Source organism: Octodon degus, unplaced genomic scaffold (genome assembly GCF_000260255.1).
Source record: "Octodon degus isolate 3935 unplaced genomic scaffold, OctDeg1.0 scaffold00131, whole genome shotgun sequence".
In the NCBI taxonomy this organism is placed as follows: Eukaryota; Metazoa; Chordata; class Mammalia; order Rodentia; family Octodontidae; genus Octodon; species Octodon degus.
The window spans coordinates 3,138,405-3,155,459 of record NW_004524707.1 but is presented as its reverse complement, the minus strand read 5'-3'; the positions used below and the strand labels follow the sequence as shown (position 1 = coordinate 3,155,459).

General features: G+C 53.9%; 1 protein-coding gene across 2 annotated transcripts in view; it reads left to right on the top strand.

Moving 5' to 3' along the window:
- Positions 1-15,963, top strand: part of Plxna2 (plexin A2) — a 205,160-nt gene extending 189,197 nt beyond the window's left edge. Inside the window, exons 21-32 of one of the 2 annotated variants that reach the window (XM_004641153.3) lie at positions 221-363; positions 994-1,262; positions 2,809-2,875; positions 3,032-3,178; positions 3,712-3,871; positions 4,254-4,357; positions 8,185-8,284; positions 8,738-8,928; positions 10,123-10,292; positions 12,668-12,880; positions 13,702-13,852; positions 15,446-15,963. In XM_004641153.3, coding sequence (XP_004641210.3) covers positions 221-363; positions 994-1,262; positions 2,809-2,875; positions 3,032-3,178; positions 3,712-3,871; positions 4,254-4,357; positions 8,185-8,284; positions 8,738-8,928; positions 10,123-10,292; positions 12,668-12,880; positions 13,702-13,852; positions 15,446-15,541 — 1,811 coding nt within the window. In that variant the 3' untranslated portion in view covers positions 15,542-15,963. Of the gene's footprint in view, positions 1-220; positions 364-993; positions 1,263-2,808; positions 2,876-3,031; positions 3,179-3,711; positions 3,872-4,253; positions 4,358-7,311; positions 7,349-8,184; positions 8,285-8,737; positions 8,929-10,122; positions 10,293-12,667; positions 12,881-13,701; positions 13,853-15,445 lie in introns of those variants that run through there. The other variant, XM_023701235.1, reaches the window with a different exon arrangement.
- Positions 15,964-17,055: the final 1,092 nt, after the last annotated feature.

The window sequence follows — 17,055 nt, the reverse complement described above, 5'->3', positions numbered from 1 at the left end:
TGCCACCAATGTGTGGATTAAGCCTTTAATAATGGGGCTTTGGGGAAAACAAAATCCAAACTACAGCAGGCATTCTAGAAATGGCTTGTGGCCTTCCCACCTGCCCCTTTAACCCTCTCAGCCCTGCACCCCAGACCCCCTTCCTTCACCTCCTTCTCCTGCTGTCCTCTCCCCCGACTAGGGCTCCCCTGAGTTTCCCTGTCTCTACTTACTATCACAGCTTTTGCTGAGCTCCAGACCGACATCAATGAACTAACCAGTGACCTAGACCGATCCGGAATCCCATACCTGGACTATCGTACCTACGCTATGCGAGTCCTGTTCCCGGGCATCGAGGACCACCCCGTCTTGCGGGAGCTGGAGGTAACACCTGTCTCCTTGCTCAGCCACCTTGCAGGGACACACACCCACCTTTCCCAGGAAGCCCAGATCAGTCCCACATCCCGAACGCAGGTTAGGAGTGGGAAGTGATGATGCAGAAGAGTCTCACACAATAGCCCTGTTGGGCAAGTCACAACAAGGGGCACCCTCACAGCTGGGAACGACTCTGGGATGAGGGTTACTGTTTGTCATTTTTAATTGATGACTGAATTAATGACAAAAAGCCCACCTTCTTATAGAATGGGTTTAAGATGGCTTAAGAAAGACAGGATCTGTGAAGTGTGTTCCTTCCTTGTTGGTTTGCTTTACTGAAATTAATGCATCAGGGCGGGGGTTGTTGAGGGGAAGCTGGTGCACTGAGAAAGTTAGGTGGGTTTTCTCCTGTTGTGTCCTTGGGTGAAGCCCACAGTGTCCCTTGGAAAACTACTCACAGAGCCCAACCTGCCTTGGTGGAAATCCTTCATCACAGCACTCCTTCACCAGCATAGAGGGCAACCAGGTGGGGGTTTCCACGGGCCTTGTGGAAAGAGCCCCTAGCTGGTCCATGTCCTCACGGGCAGGCCCACCCAAGAGCCTGCACTCAGAGAGCTCTCTCCTGGCCATGCCTCCCAGGTCCAAGGGAATGGGCAGCAGCACGTGGAGAAGGCCCTGAAGCTCTTCGCCCAGCTCATTAACAATAAGGTCTTCCTGCTGACCTTCATCCGTACCCTGGAGCTGCAGCGCAGCTTCTCCATGCGCGACCGTGGCAACGTGGCCTCGCTCATCATGACTGGTCTGCAGGGCCGCCTGGAGTACGCCACCGACGTGCTCAAGCAGCTGCTGTCCGACCTCATCGAGAAGAACCTGGAGAACAAGAACCACCCCAAGCTGCTGCTGCGGAGGTCTGACCCACAGCAGGGCAAGGGAGGGTGGCAGCGTCTGAACAGTGGCTTGGCGTCTCACTAAACAGACACCTATGCCATGCAGAAAGATGCCCGGTTCCCAGAAATGGTGCACACTTGGCGTGGCCTCCACCCACCAGACTCCCAGAGTAGATTTTGTCCTGCGGTCCCAAAGGGCTACAGTGCCTTAAGCAGCCAAGTGGGCCCAGGCTGCATGGGGACCTCACCTTGAGGCTCAGCTTTGCTGCTTGCTGGCACTGCCACTTAAGACTCCTCCTAGACACAATGAGAATAATACCTATTCTGCAGTGCCCATCTCCCCACTTCTGGGGCTATGCTGTCCAGCATGGAGGCCACGAGCCAGAGGGAGCTATTAACTAAAATGAAATAAAATGCAGACTTCACTTGCTCGATCACAGGGGCCATGTTCCGAGTGCTCAGCTGCGCAGTGCTATCTGGGGCTGTTGGCTGCCATGTTGATGGCGTGGGTAGAAATTGTGCCCACCTCCTCTGGCTCTTCCATCACCTCACCCTGAGCTAGAGATGTGGCACAGCTTCTCTGCCCCGCCTCCTGGGTTGGAATCGCCAGCATCTAGCTTGCCATTTTCCTGGTATGGGAGGGGGCTGCAGACTGGGTGTTCCCTTCATCTACCCCTTCTAGAGGCCATGGGGAGCCCCCCCCAGCCCAGGAGCTGCTCTGGGCAGCAGGGGTGGGAAGGAGCCACCTCTGTGCTCGTGGCCTCTTCTCCTTAGCTTTCTGTTATCCAGGTCTCAGGCTTCCAAGGCCCACGCGGGGTGAGCAGGGAAGGAGCGCGGCTTTGGTTTATGACTACTGAGCCCCCTTCCTGCCAACCAAGCATTAGAAACTCTCATTAGGAACTGTTGTATTTAAATTAAAGCTAATCTCAGGCACAATGCTGGGAGAGGTTGCTGGGAGGGCCCAGAGAGAAAGCTGCAATTTTATCTGCTATTGTCACTCTCTCCCAGGCCCAGGTTTCTGAGCAACCCTGGCAAATGCCTGGGATTTACAGCAACCAGAGGGTATAATTTGCACCCCTTGGAGCGAGTTAAAATACCCCTCCAGCATTTCCATCCCCAAGGGTCTGTCACAGCAGCTTTGTTTCTACCCAAGTCCCCACATTCGTGGCTCAAGAATGGGGTGAAGGAAGGGAGGGGCCGCTTGCAAAACCCATCCTGTTGGCTAAACTCAAGTGCTGCTCTCACTCTGCAGGGCTGGTTCTGGAGTGCACAGGACAGCAGTAGCGCTAGCTAGTGCTTACAGTGTGTCCCTGAGCCACTTTGAATATCAACTCTTTCAACCCCTAACAGCTGTGTGAGGTAGATACTACATGTGCCCATTTAGAAATGCAGAAACTGAAGCCAGAGTTGCCCAAAGTCACACAGCCAGCGTCTGCCAGAGCCAGGATCTGAACCCAAGATAGTGAGACACTGACTGTTTGGAGGGGCAGATGCTAGGTGTTCCCCATAACAAGCTCAGCACTGAGTCTAAGCCCCCCGTAATGACTGCCCTCCTTTGCCTCCCCAGGACCGAGTCTGTGGCTGAGAAGATGCTAACCAACTGGTTCGCCTTCCTCTTGCACAAGTTCCTGAAGGTGAGAGGGGCCCCAGCCCTCAGAGCAAGGATTCCCCGGCCTGGATGCTTCTAAGCCCTTGGAGCCTCTGGCCCCTTCTGCCCACCTCCACACCCCAGGGGCACTCAAGAGAGGAAGGGCGTGAGCCACACCTCCCACGCCCCCCTGTGTCCACAGGAGTGTGCCGGGGAGCCGCTCTTCATGCTGTACTGCGCCATCAAGCAGCAGATGGAGAAGGGCCCCATCGACGCCATCACAGGCGAGGCCCGCTACTCCCTGAGTGAGGACAAGCTCATCCGGCAGCAGATAGAGTACAAGACGCTGGTGAGGGGCCAACGGCCAGCTGGGGACAGCCTGGGTACTGCCTGCTCCATCCATACTCTACTTTCCTACTCAGAGCCAATCCAGGGGGCCGGTAGAAGCTGAGGGAAAGGTCAGTGGAGCCCAAGGGTACCTTCAGTGTGTGGAGTATGGGCAGCCCCCTGGCTTCCTTCCTGCCCTGCCTCACTCAGGAGCTCTGGGAGCCCCCTGCCTCAATTTACTACAGATAATATTGGGGGAAAAGGGGGCCCAGCCCTTGACCCACGTGGAATAGTCACCAAAGCCCAAAGGGGCTGTATCTGAGGATCATAGTCTCCCCAAAGCCATCCAGGAATTAGAAGTAGAGACCTGGATCTTTAGGACAGAAGGAGTGGACAGGGAGACTCAAGCTCTTGTGGCCAGTATCAGGAAGCTGAGAGGAGCTGAGGTATAGAACAGAGCCACACTAAGGGGGGAAAACCCTTGCATAAAGAAGACTGAGGCCTGGGGCTGCCCCAGACTGCTCCTTCAGCTGCTGACCTGGGCCCCCCTTGCAGATCCTGAACTGCGTCAATCCTGACAACGAGAACAGCCCGGAGATCCCAGTGAAGGTGTTGAACTGTGACACCATCACGCAGGTCAAGGAGAAGATCCTAGATGCTGTGTATAAGAACGTGCCCTACTCCCAGCGGCCCCGGGCTGTGGACATGGACTTGGGTAGGAGGCCTAGCTTCAGAATGTGATGGCAGGAGAAGGGGTCACCTGGCTTCACAGAGGTGTCTGGCCATGGGGGGTTGGCGCAGTGTGAGGCCAAGCCTGCCCTCCTGGAATGCATGCTACAGAGTGCAGGCCAGGCGAGGGCACTGAGTGATTTTCATCCTGAGAAAAATCACGCTCGGCATGGACTGCATAGTCATGGCCGTCGCTGGGGAGGCCAACCAGGCTTCCCGCCCATATGTAGGCTTGGACCCATCTAAGCACTGCCACCAGCTCAAGGGCACCAGGGCCAGCAGATCCCCAGAGCAGGCCCAGAATGGGTGCCCTTACCCTGCAGCCCCTGCCCCTCTCACACTGCCCCTGCACCACCTTCTCCACCCAGAGTGGCGCCAGGGCCGCATCGCCCGGGTGGTGCTGCAAGACGAGGACATCACCACCAAGATCGAGGGTGACTGGAAGCGGCTCAACACGCTGCTGCACTACCAGGTGAGGCCTGGGCAACCAACATCATGCAGGGCCTCAGCTGTGCTAGTCTAGTACGCTGGAGACTTCAGCCAAAAGTGACTCCTTCTTTCTAGTCTCTTCCATAAGGGACCAAACCCTAGAAGTGGGTCTGCTCTCCTTTTCTTCCTTTTCACAGAGCTTGGCACAGTACTTCTGAGTTCCCGGTGCCCCTGCAATTAACAGAGTCCTCTGATTCTGCCCTCCAAGAAGGTGTAACTGGCCAGCCTAAGACTCAGGCCTATGTGTCCTGAGTCTCCATGTCTACAGGAAGACCTACCTGTTGTGAGGTCTTCCCCCCAGTGCCATCTGAAAGTACCCTCTTGGTTTCTTCCTTCTGCGGCTGAGATGCGGGCTTGCAGTGTAACAGGGAATCTGAGAGGCTTGTCTTTAGTTCAGCTGCTCACTACCTCATGCCCAGTTGCTTGAGCTGTCTTCTGCTTAGAGAAAGGGGTCCCCTAGGAGCCCCTGCCCCATTTAGAATGTGGACTACATGGAGCATAACCAGCAATGTGCTTGCAGACTGGAAGACACAGTGAGCAGTAAACCCCCCAGGAAGACGAAGCACCCCCTCCCATTCCCCAGGAAACAATCATAAGACTGCGGCTTGGGGGACTCTAAGATTAAGCACAGGTAGACAGATTGGGATTCAGGGAAGATACTAAAATAGAAACTGGAAATGAGAGACATCGAGGGAAATTAAACCAACCAGAGGAAGCGCCTCAGGCTGCAAGACTCAGGGGACTGTCTGATTAATAATATCCTCCGATGTCCCTGTCTCAGAAAGGGAGGGGTGCAGAGGGGCTGCCAGTGACCAGACTGCTGGGAGTCCTGGAGCCGGCCCAGAGCCTCAGGGCCACAGAGGATGCCAGGGCACACTGGGGCACCCTGCACAGGGCTTCTGGGCTCCATCTCTCTCACTGGCCTCCGTCCCCATGCTTATGCCTCACTTGGACCAGGCCCAGGCAGAATAAAGGTGGAGACAAGGCCTTGGGCCTGCCTTTGGGCCTGCCTCCCCCTTGCCACCATGTGACTTTATTCTCCCTCCACCTTGGGCTCCTCTTCTGCAAAATGGAGATAACTGATGAGTGAATGCATGAAAGTGGCTGGAAGGATTAGAGGCAACAGCCAAGACACCCAGAATGTGCATGTACGTGCACGGTAGCCCTAATCACTCCTTGTTGACTCTGTACATGGACACACCCCGTCCCCCCACTATCATGACACACGGTGAGTGCATCCCACAGAATGATTGGAGTGAACCAGTTAGAACTGAAGAAGAAGGTGTGAAAGAGAAAAACACCACGCCCCCCCAGTCCTGCGTCCCTCGTGGGCAGGAATGGGGACTTTCTACTCTGTCACTGATATTCCAGTACTTGTTCCTAGACCTCCCATCCTGCAGCTCCCAGTCAGAGAAATGGAACAGCGTGTGTGCCCTTAAAATGCTCACTGCACACAGCATCTCCAACCACCTGGGGTCATTCATTGTTCATGTGTTCATTTATCAAATATTTATTGAGCGTTACTGAGTATGAAACTTTTCTCACATGCTCACCCTGGGTGGAAGAGCGCATGGCAGTGGTGAAAGTGAAGATCATCTTCATTGCTTTTGCATTGCTGAGACAAAATACCCACGTCTGAAGTTAAGAGAGGTTTATTTAGCTCACAGTTTGCAGAGGTTTCAGTCCATCATTGGTGGTGCATAGCAGAGGGCAGCCTTTCATGGCAGGCAGAAGACAACAAGAGCACCAAGTGCCCTTGACTATATCTTTCTGACCCTTTTATACTCTACCTAGCTGTTGGGATTAGGGTGGGGCCAATCCACTCAGTAAACTGATCATACACCCTAAATCCCAGCATCACACACACTGCATATGGCCACCTCTGAAAACTCCGCCCCCTACGGCTGCATGAGGCTTTCGGGGGACATCTGGACCCAAGCTCTGAGGACAACGGTGGCAATACAGTGGCAACAGTAAGAGCTGCCCTCGCTGAGTGCTCCCTGGACACCAGCTACTGGTTTAGCCTTTCCGCATCTTAATTCCTTTACTAATCCTCACAGTTATGGTTATTAGATGTCATTATTGTCCCCACTGACAAATGGAATGACTAAGGACCAGAGAGGTTAAGTTGTCCGGCTGGTAGTGAAGGACAGAGCCTACCAGGCATCTTGGGCACCCAGTTGGGTTGAGAAAAGGAAATACCAAAGGCAAAAGCAGCTTAATGGCAGCGTGGGGTGTCATTTTAGGGGTGTCAGTGGAAGAGGAATTCCTGAAAGACAAGTGGAGAGTCCACCTCTGTCCTAGATCCTATACTGATGGTGCAAACTGACCAGTCCAGGAAAGCAGCAGAGCGCTGGCGGCGGGCAGCACTGTGAGGCGGCGGGCAGCACTGTGAGGGCTCAGGCCAGGTGCTGTCCTCAGGTCGAACATTGTCCTCTCATTGCCCTCTCAAGGCCGAGGTCCTCGGAGCCCCTACGGAAGAAAATCTGCATAATCTTAATTAATAAAGAGATGTTAAAAAACTGCCTATGCTCCTGCAGATTTATAGGGAGGGTAAAATTAAACACCACCACTAAAACCGGCTATCAGGGAATCTCGTTAGCACTAATGTTCATTTATAGTTTGACTTCCCAACATTTAATTCTTTTTTGGTGGGAAAGAGGGACTGACAATTTAAGACCCAGAAAGATAGTTTTATGACTGGTATGCCTATAAATCAAACTTATAAAGTTCATAAAAATTGTTAAAATAAAAAATGGTTTAATAGGAATGTTTTATGGCCCATAACATTATTATAGCTGTTTTATTCCCTCCGTGTTAGGGGTTTAATTGGATCGCCAGAATTCTGGGGATTCTCCCTTTTTATTGGATGAAGGGTAATCTTAAATCAAAATGGCCCCAAATGTCTTCAATATGGCTCCTTATTTATCCCCATAGGCTGGGTGCTGAGCCTTGTACCCTCCCAGAGGATGGGGTAAGACACTGTCTTTCTCTTTGACTCCCCAAGGGCAGCTGCCCTTTCTGGTAGAAACTATTCAAGGTGGCTCAGACATCCTAGGACGCAGGCAGGAAGAGATCAGAGCCAAAAGAGAAAATGTGTGTGTGGCTTGAAATAAAATCCCAGGTGATCCTTTATAATGAGGGGAATATGTGTTCCGGAGCGCAACAGATCCGGCTACCAATATTGGCTCTCGCTGTGTGAACTTGAAGGTGTTACAAGCCTCCACCTGCTTCCGTCTCTTTATCTGTAAAATGGGAATAGTTGTCTGGAACACACAGGACTGGCAGAGGCCACATCTGTCCAGTAGAAACACTGGGCAAACCACACACGCAAGGTGCATGTGTAATTTCACATTTTTTGCTAACTGCATTAAAAAGCAAAAATTGACAGATGAAATTAATGTTAATTACATATTTAATCTAAAATAAGTATTGTTTCAATGTATAATCAACATGAATTTATTAATGAGATAGTTTATATTGTCTTATGTACACTAAATCACTAAAATCCAGGTTATCTGGCAAATGTTTAGCACATCTTGGTGCAGAAATTCAGAATATTGTCCCAGTTGGGACTGGCTATGTTCCAGGTGCTCAGCAGTCTCACCCACCCCATAAGAAGCTGCCTCATCTGGCAGTGACACTCTGGTCCAATAAAAGTGCAAAGAACAGCAGTGACAGCTATTTTCAGTGTTCCTGGATTCCTTACTGTCTACCCACTCATATCCCATGATCCTCTAGAAGTAGTCGGCTAGGTAACTTCCTCCTATACCCACATTCACCCATATTGTTCCTTTTGCACCCTTTCAGGTGTCAGACAGATCGGTGGTGGCTCTGGTCCCCAAACAGACCTCCTCCTACAACATCCCTGCCTCTGCCAGCATCTCTCGGACATCCATCAGCAGATATGGTGAGCCCCAGGAAGCCAGTCTGGTCAGCTCTGGGTAGGGTCTGTGGTGGCCCCAGGGAGCATGAACCCCCCTTCTTGCAGCAGTAAGCCCATGTCTGGCTGCCCCTCAAAGGCGATGGTTCATTTACTTCCCCTCTACGCCAATCTAGTCACCCCTGATGGGGTACACCTCCTCAGAGTGACAGAAGTATGGACGTGGTGCTTCCTCTGAGACCACAGGTTTGTGAAGGAGTAAGAGCGACTCCTCCTTTTAGAAAAGACCCCAGGTTCCTTTTCCTCATGCCTACCAGAGATCCCTAAAATAATCTAGAAAATATGAGGTCTCGTAGGTCCTTCCCAATTGCACCCAGATTTTTCTGAATGGATGCAGCAGATGGGCAGGACTCTGGAAAGAGACAGCCAGCAGGAGCACAAGCTCTGTCGCTCAGAGAACTGCCCCTCCTCTTCCCTCAGATTCCTCCTTCAGGTACACGGGCAGTCCTGACAGCCTTCGGTCCCGGGCACCCATGATCACCCCAGACCTGGAGAGCGGGGTCAAGGTCTGGCATCTAGTGAAGAACCATGACCACGGTGACCAAAAGGAAGGTGACCGGGGCAGCAAGATGGTGTCTGAAATCTACCTGACCCGGCTACTGGCCACCAAGGTAACTCCTGCTCTTCCCAGGCCAGGGGAGCCCTAAGGGGACCCACTGAGGTGTGGCATGGTCTGGGATCATGGACAGAGTCCCCAGGGAATAGCTGCTGTCTACTTTTCTAAAGCAGCAGTGGTACCATTGCTGCCCGACAGCTCCTTTAGGCCACCATTACCCCTCACCGGAAGAACTCCCTCAGTCTGGGCTCCAACCCTCAGGAAGACACCGGAACCTTGTTGTTAGTGTTAGCTGGACAGATGTGCTGGTCTCTACCCCACTGACTCTTCTACCCCTTTCTGGCCAAAATGGGAGAGAAAACATGAAGGCCCTATCTCACAGATAATCTAAAGGAAGGTTCCTTCTCACCTCAGTCCGTCTGCCCACGTGTTGGTGGAAGGTGGGAGGCAGCATCTTCTAGGCTTCCTACAAGAGAATACAGTAAGCCTTAAGGATGTCAGTCAGGTGGCTCAGCTCGGAAATCAGGTTAGGTTTCCCCGACTGGCCCACAGCGGTGCTGCTGAGAGTCTCAAACAGCGGTGTCCAACTTGGCGCTCTTGGCCTTGCTCCTGGGAAGGCCCAGAGCCACTTCATCAGACCCCATCGCTCCGGCTCCATTTTTACTTTGCCCATGAGCTTCCAGCATACAATAAAAGACCAGCAAAGAGAGAGGGTTAGTGGTTCTGCTGACCCCCTGGGGTGGTCCTGGGACCTGCAAACTGTGGGGCAACTCTGAGTCTGACCCTGCCCCAGAGGCCCTCCTGAAGACCCTGCTCCAGATGCCACTCATGCCAGGTCACCAGTTTCTTGAGGTTCTTTTTAATTCCTGTCAGACCCTCACGGGTGCTGCCAAGCTCCAGCCAGGAGGCACCCTGTGCTTTGCACTGGACGGCCTGCTTGTGCCCCCTCACCCTTGGGAAGCCTAGACACAGAGCACTTCCTGTCTTCCCATCAGAGGTCTGGAGCCCTCCCCTGCTATCACAGTGCAGGCAACTGCAGATTAAAGGAGAGGTTCTGCAGATCCCCAGGCCCCCAGCCCCGGAATCCCCAACCACTACTCTTCCATACCCAGGTCACACCATGCACAGTCTCTCAGCACAGATGGCTTCCCGAGGCAGGGTAGGCCCAAGGCACCATCTGCCATTCCTATCTGCTGCCTGCCAGTCCCCTCCCCCTCCACTTCACACTGTCCCCCTTCTGCTCCCCCAGGGCACCCTGCAGAAGTTCGTGGATGACTTGTTTGAGACCTTATTCAGCACTGTGCACCGGGGCAGCGCCCTCCCTCTGGCCATCAAATACATGTTTGACTTCCTGGATGAGCAGGCAGACAGACACAGCATCCATGACACAGATGTTCGGCACACCTGGAAGAGCAACTGGTAACCAACCCCAGGGGGGTCCACAGGAGGTGTAGCCTTCAGAGGCCCCAAGCTGGGAGGGACCCTGGAGATGGGAAGGCAAGCTGTTCCCAGCTGGGGCTGTGTGACGGAAGACCCCTAAAGTGCACAGTACAGGCACACTCCGCAGAGCCAGCCAGCATGATCTCCCGGCTGCCTGCTGCAGGGGGCGCCTGCCTGGCTGGAGCACTGCACACAGTTAATCTCTGCCCTTGCAGTCTGCTTCTCCTCCCCAGAGTGAGTCCTTCCCTGACACTGAGACCTCTGGTCTTCAGGAAAAGGGAGCTGGGGTCACCGACTCAGAGGTCACATTGGAAAATGGCAGCAGAGCCAGGTTCTGCTGGGCATTCGGAGAGGGACACTTCCTGAGACAGGACCCTGACAGAGTTGGCTGGGAGTGGGGAGGGAGCTCACAGCCACTGCAGATTTGGGTCTGCATCTCTGAGTCCAGTGCAGACTTGAACCCTTGAGCCCCAGGTGTCACCCCTGGGCCACGGCCTTCAGGCAGCAGCAGGTGAAATGTCCTGCAGGTATGGCTCCCTTCCCTGAAGGTACCTCCACCTCCAGACCTGCAGTGGGAGGAATGGCCCCTCAGCGCCTGCCTTGAGACTTGTCTCTCCTTGATTGTGACCCTGGACCTCAGGCCAAGCAAAGGCCTGGCTTTTAGGTCAGACAGGGCTTGGCCAAACCAGAGTGAAAGGCTTCCTTTGGGAAAGAGCAGAGAGAGGGGAGGCCCTGGCATTCAGTTGGGCAGGCAGCCCGCGCAGCTGTCTGGAGTCAGCGATCTCAGAAAACAGAGCTGACACAGATGGGCCCCGGCTGTTATTTGGGAATCAGAAGTCCTAGCAACCAACACAACAGTGTGGAAAGAGCCAGCCCTGACCCCTTCTCCTCCTGGCTTCTGCGGGACATGGTGGCCGCTGACCCTCCTACTTCTGCAGCTCTGGTCGAAGTGCAGTAAAAGCGGAGGCTGGGTGGCCATGGAGTGAGGCATCCATGCTGAGGGATGCCCTGGGCAAGCGTTCTCAGCATCCAAGCAGCAGATCCCAGCCATCTTGCGCAGGGATCCTCAGCCCAGCATAAGCACGGGCCGTTGGAAGAAAATCTAGAGAAAATGCTGAGTCATCCTGCCCCGTGCCATCTGCAAGCTGGCCAGACCCGAGCAGTGGAGGCACACTCCCCTGGTGTTGTGCTGGGCAGGGTCCCCTGGTCCAAACCTTGTCCAAGGAAGGTGGTAGGAGTCCCTCAAGCTGTCAGGAAGAGGAGGACCAAAGAGCTGCACCAGCTCTCAGCTGAGCCAGCCCCTTTTAGGTCACAGGAAAGTGAGCAAGTCTCTGCCTAATTCAGGACAAGCAGAAACCTTAATGGGTGGCCTTGGGGTGGGGCACAGTGGCCTTTAACCAAGACCTGGCAGCACAAAGCCACTTGGGAGTGTCTGGAGCCTGTGAGGGTCAAGGAACAACAAAGAAGGGGAAGACAGGAGCTGGGGTCATCACATCAGGGTTGAAGGACACGCCTGGGGAACAGGTTCGCTCCTCACAGGCATCGAAGAGTTAAGGCTGGAAGCAGCTGGAAAAGAGGCAGAGTTGGGAAGGAGGGCAACAGCAGCTGCTCAGGCTTTGAAGGAGGGTAAGCGGGCTTTTCCGCCTTTGGCCTTGAGAACAGAAAAAGCTCTTTGCCCTCTGCTTAAAAATTCCCGAGTTGCCGAAGGAAGTCTCCTAACTACTGGTGGTTCCCCTTGTGGTGGGAAAATCGCGGGGCTACAGTGAGCCATTCCCAGGGTGCCCACAGTGGCCTCCCCTCTCTCTGCCCCTGCCTAGACACAAGAAAGTCCTGGGGAGAGTCCTGAAAGAACTTGTCCCTGGGGAGCCCATTCTGGGCCCAGCTGGGCAGGGCCAGCCCTGGGAAGCAGCTCTGCCAGCCCGGCTGGGCGGAGAGGGCAGGTGGTGCCCTTTGTGCCCGCTCTGAGGGAGCCCCTGGGGCTGCCGGCAGCCCCTCTCCCAACAATGGCCATGAAAGCTGGAGGGGGACTCCAGGAACCTGGTGGCTTTGTCTGAAGCTCTGAGAAAACTGCGCTGTCCTCCATACTAGGGCTTCTCTTGGGGCGCTAAGGCCTTCAAAAACCCTGCCAGGAGGGCTGCATCTAGCCACGCCCACCCATGCCCACCCCTCCATTGTTAGGGAGTAGGTCAGTGCTCCTCTCCCAGGTCAGTGCTGTAGGAGCAGCCAGGGCTGCTGGAGCAGCCATTTTCTGTCATTCAAGATAGATTTGCTGGTGAGGGCTGGGCAGGAATACTAGCAGGACACAGGGGCAGGGCCAAGGTGTCATTCTTGGGGTGCTCTGCCTCTCCCTGCAGCCTCCCCCTGCGCTTCTGGGTGAATGTCATTAAGAACCCGCAGTTCGTGTTCGACATCCACAAGGGCAGCATCACGGACGCCTGCCTGTCGGTGGTGGCCCAGACCTTCATGGACTCCTGCTCCACGTCGGAGCACCGGCTGGGCAAGGACTCGCCCTCCAATAAGCTGCTCTACGCCAAGGACATCCCCAGCTACAAGAGCTGGGTGGAGAGGTGGGCAGTGTGTGGCACGGCAGGCACCGCTCCCTGCACCGTCCCCCCACCCCCTGTGGGTGTCCTGGGCCGGACCCAACACTGGAGCGCGGCTTGCTGTCCCTCGGGGAGTGTGGCCCGGGGACCTCATGACCCTCTCCTTTTCCCTCATCTAGCCTTTCTGCTCTGAGGAGTGTCTGTGCTGTTGAAACTTGATGATCATTATCCAGGTTCCATGAGTTAAGCATGGGTTAAGCAAACTGCGCTGTGATAGACCTCGCGCATGCCATCTCATTAAGATAGGCAGTGGAAGCTGGGTATGGTGGCGCATGCCTGCATCCCACATGACAAGTTTAAGCTTACCTGGGCAACTTACTGACTCTGTAAGAGGCTATTTTCAAATTTAAAAAAAAAAAAAGGAAATAGGGTGTGGCTCGGCGTGAAGGCCCCAGCTCCACATCTGCACACACATGCGTATACAGAGTCCGGGAAAGTAGAAGCAAGAACAGTGTTATTGTTCTCATTCTGCTATGGGGATACTGACCATGTCTTGCCCCAAGTCATCAGCTAGTAGGTTGAATTCAGGTCGGGGATTGAATACAAGGAGTCTGGCCAGGGCCCGGGCTTCTAAATATTCGGCCAGGCCCAGCAGCCCGGAGCTCAATGCTGGATGGAGTCTCCTGCAGAAACTGGTCTTCAGCTTCAGCCTCAGCTTGAGGCGAGAGGCCAGCTGAAGAGTAGTGGGAGGGCAGGTGCACCCCCGTCCAGGCGCCTGGGGCCGGGGGAGAGGCAGGCAAGCCCTTGCTCAGTCTTCACCAAGGACCTTGTCCCGTATGCGGCAGATACTATGCAGACATCGCCAAACTCCCTGCCATCAGTGACCAGGACATGAACGCCTACCTCGCTGAGCAGTCCCGCCTGCATGCCGTGGAGTTCAACATGCTGAGCGCCCTCAATGAGATCTACTCGTACGTCAGCAAGTACAGCGAGGAGGTAAGGCTGGTCCTGCTGGGGCAGAGGTGGCACACAGGGAGTGCTGCCAGCCCTTCCGTGACAACCTGGAACCTGACTTAGAAAACCTATTTGTGGAGTCAAAAGCCCATGAGCTCAGAATCCTTATCATCCCTCTCTAAGGCACCTGACCTCTCCCTGATTCCCAGAGTGCTTCTTTATACATCATTGTCTCGGTCATCCATTGAAAACACAATAAATAACACTTTAGGTAGTTTCGTAGCTTTTCAATTCAGAACACTATATGATTGTCTTAGTTACTTTTTTCTCATTGATGAGACCAAACACCTAATACCCACAGTTTATTTAGTTCAGTTTATAGAGATTTCCATCCAAATCAGCTACTCCAAGGTAGGCCGGAACATGGCAGAGGAGGGCAGAACACGGTGGGCAGAAGGCAGCAAGGCAAACAGGAGGGACAAGACAGGCCTCTTACACTGTGTCCAGGCTGCCGGGATTACAGCAGCACCAAGCCAATCAGTGTACTGGCTCAGTGACCACGTACCCTGGCACTGCACCACAGATCCATCACACTGTAGACTCAGCCACCTCCAAAAAGTCCCACCTATGACCACATGAGGGCTCGGGATACAGCCGTCACAGGCCACCAAGGTGATTAATCTCGTTCTTTCTGAAACCATGGATCCAACTATTTTTCTGCACATGGGCAGATCCTATCAGTCACAGTTCAGAGAGGTAGGGGGACCTTAACATGAAGAGCGGTTAAACAAGACAGCTTCCGGAGACTGAGAAGTCGTGCCTTACCCAGAGCCCAAAGGAAAGAGAAGTAGCAGTAATAGCTAACACCTAATACTTCCTGCGTGCCCACACTGCTTTAAACAGCTGATGTGTGTGTGTCAGTATGTTCATGCACATATATTCAAACATATGTACATATTTAGATGTGTGCATGTATCACCCACTACATGACGTTTGGGTGACCAGCACGCCAGGCGCCTGATAGTGGCCTCTGGAGGTGGTAATAGAGCCGAAGCCTTTCTCTGTGATGTCGGCGCCACCTTATTGCCCTAGCGCAAGGCTCCGCTCGCATTTCCATGAGGTTGGGGTAAACCCCTCTCCTCTGCTAGCAGCCGGTCTATAAAAGGAGGGGTAGCACATGCAGCCGACTCCAAGAGTCACGCCTGACAGTAAAGGGCTGTGTTTAAAGGCCAACTTGCCTACTTACCTAGTAGACATTTTATCATCATCCTGGAATACATTCTTTCTGCTCACAAAATAGAACACCTGACCACAGAAGAGGATGCTGCCCTTACACTGCCAGTCTCACACTGCTCGTCTGCTGGGCTTCTTGATGATATCATTGTCTCTTGTCCTTGACTTAATTTTACACTTGTGTGGCGCCCAAGTCACCTAGTGACCCATTTCTCAGACAGTGCCCTCGTGGTTAAGCACTCATGAGTGTCTGCTGATCAAATGTGTGCATGCGGGTGGCCGTTTCCATTGCTGAAGGTTAGGTGCCTGAAGGCAGAACAGGGAGGTAGAGGGAGGGATGTCAGACTTGCAGGAGGCGGTCCTGGGGCCCAGCCCGCAGTCACCCGTTTGCTCGTCCCTCAGCTTATCGGCGCACTGCAGCAGGACGAGCAGGCCCGGCGGCAGCGGCTGGCCTACAAGGTGGAGCAGCTGATCAGCGCCATGTCCATCGAGGGCTGAGAGAGCCCGCGTTCCTGGGAAGAGGGACCCGTCCAAGCCATCACGCTGGAGCCTCAGAAGGAAGGACGCGTGCAGGGCACCAGCCCGAGCCTGCTGCCCACTGAGGCTCCGCCCAGGGGAAGGGGAGGCCCTCCCCTGGCGCTAGCCAGGTCTCCTCACGGCCAGTTCCTGTGGGTAGGACAGCAGGCACTGCCGTCCGTCCGTCCATCCGTGGCTGAGACCTCTAGGGACACCACCGGGAGAGGAAACGGTGGCCCTTCAAGCTGAGAGGCTCGCGCCCCAGCGGCCTGCCTCTGTGACTGCTGCTTTGCATGAAGCTCACTTGATGTATATTGGGGAAATAATGAGAACTTTATTTAATTTTTTTAAGAAAAAGGGGGAAAAAAACAGAAATAAAACAAAACAAAAAGCTTCCCTGTTAATCCCGTCCAACTTTTGTTTAACTCTGATTTCCACCCCTCCTTCTAGTCCCTGTCTGTCCTCCCTGTGTGAGTCCTCTTTCCAAATGTCAGGAAGAACCACAGAGAGACCCTGCGAGGAGCCAAGGGGAAGAGAAGGTCTCCTTTCCCTTGGAGTAGAAAACAGAAAAGGCAGCAGGAGGAGGACGAATGAGCACAAGGCCCGACTGACACGTCGCAATCCAGAGGCCAGGCAGACCTGCGAGCTCCTGCATCTGCGAGAGCGTGGGCACCTTGCAAAGCCATTGAGTCGCCGCACCTGGCCGGCAGGGACCTGAGCTTCACCCCACACCTGTCTGCTCTCAGCTGCGCAGAGAAGGGCTATCGATAGCACACTAGTGCTTTCTGCTACGCTCTGGGGTTTGCTTTATTTCCTCCCATACCTCAACAAAGGAGGAGCTGGTTCTGGTACTTTTCCCTTTGATTTCCCTAAAGTGAATTATGAATCAGCGAGAGATGGGCCTCTCACAAACCAGACACAGGGCTTCCCTGAGAATGCCAAGCAGCTCTGCACCTCTCCAGGCCCTGTCTCAAAGCAGGGACTCTGAGGGAACAGCCTGGGGCATGTCAGCCTGGCCTCCAGGAGGTCCCTGGGGATTGGATTGGGGACAAGGGTGTTTGGCTTTGGATTCCTCTCCAGTCACCCCCCCCCCCCCGCTCCTGGCAATTAAAAGGAAAACAAAAATCAAAACTGTTTACAGCAAGCAATACTTGAAGAGTGTAGGGTTAAGAAGCTGCAGTATTTATTGTTGTACTTTCTCTGGTGCCTCGAGAGGGCAGACAACCCTTCGCTCAAATTCCCAAGCTCCTGACTACCTGAGAGGACCATACTTGCCTTGGCAGACATGACTGACATGTCCCCACGCCATATCCTCTTCTGTATCTCATGGATCTGTGGGTTAGGAGGACAAGGGACAAGTGGCTGTGTTCTTTTAGGCTCCTTTGCTTCTCTCACCTGCTAACTCCTAAAACCATGGATGGCCAGTTCTCCCGAGTGTAGTTTCCAAACAAAGAAACCAAAGCTCCATGCATGGGTCCAGAAGCCCCCAAGAAGCT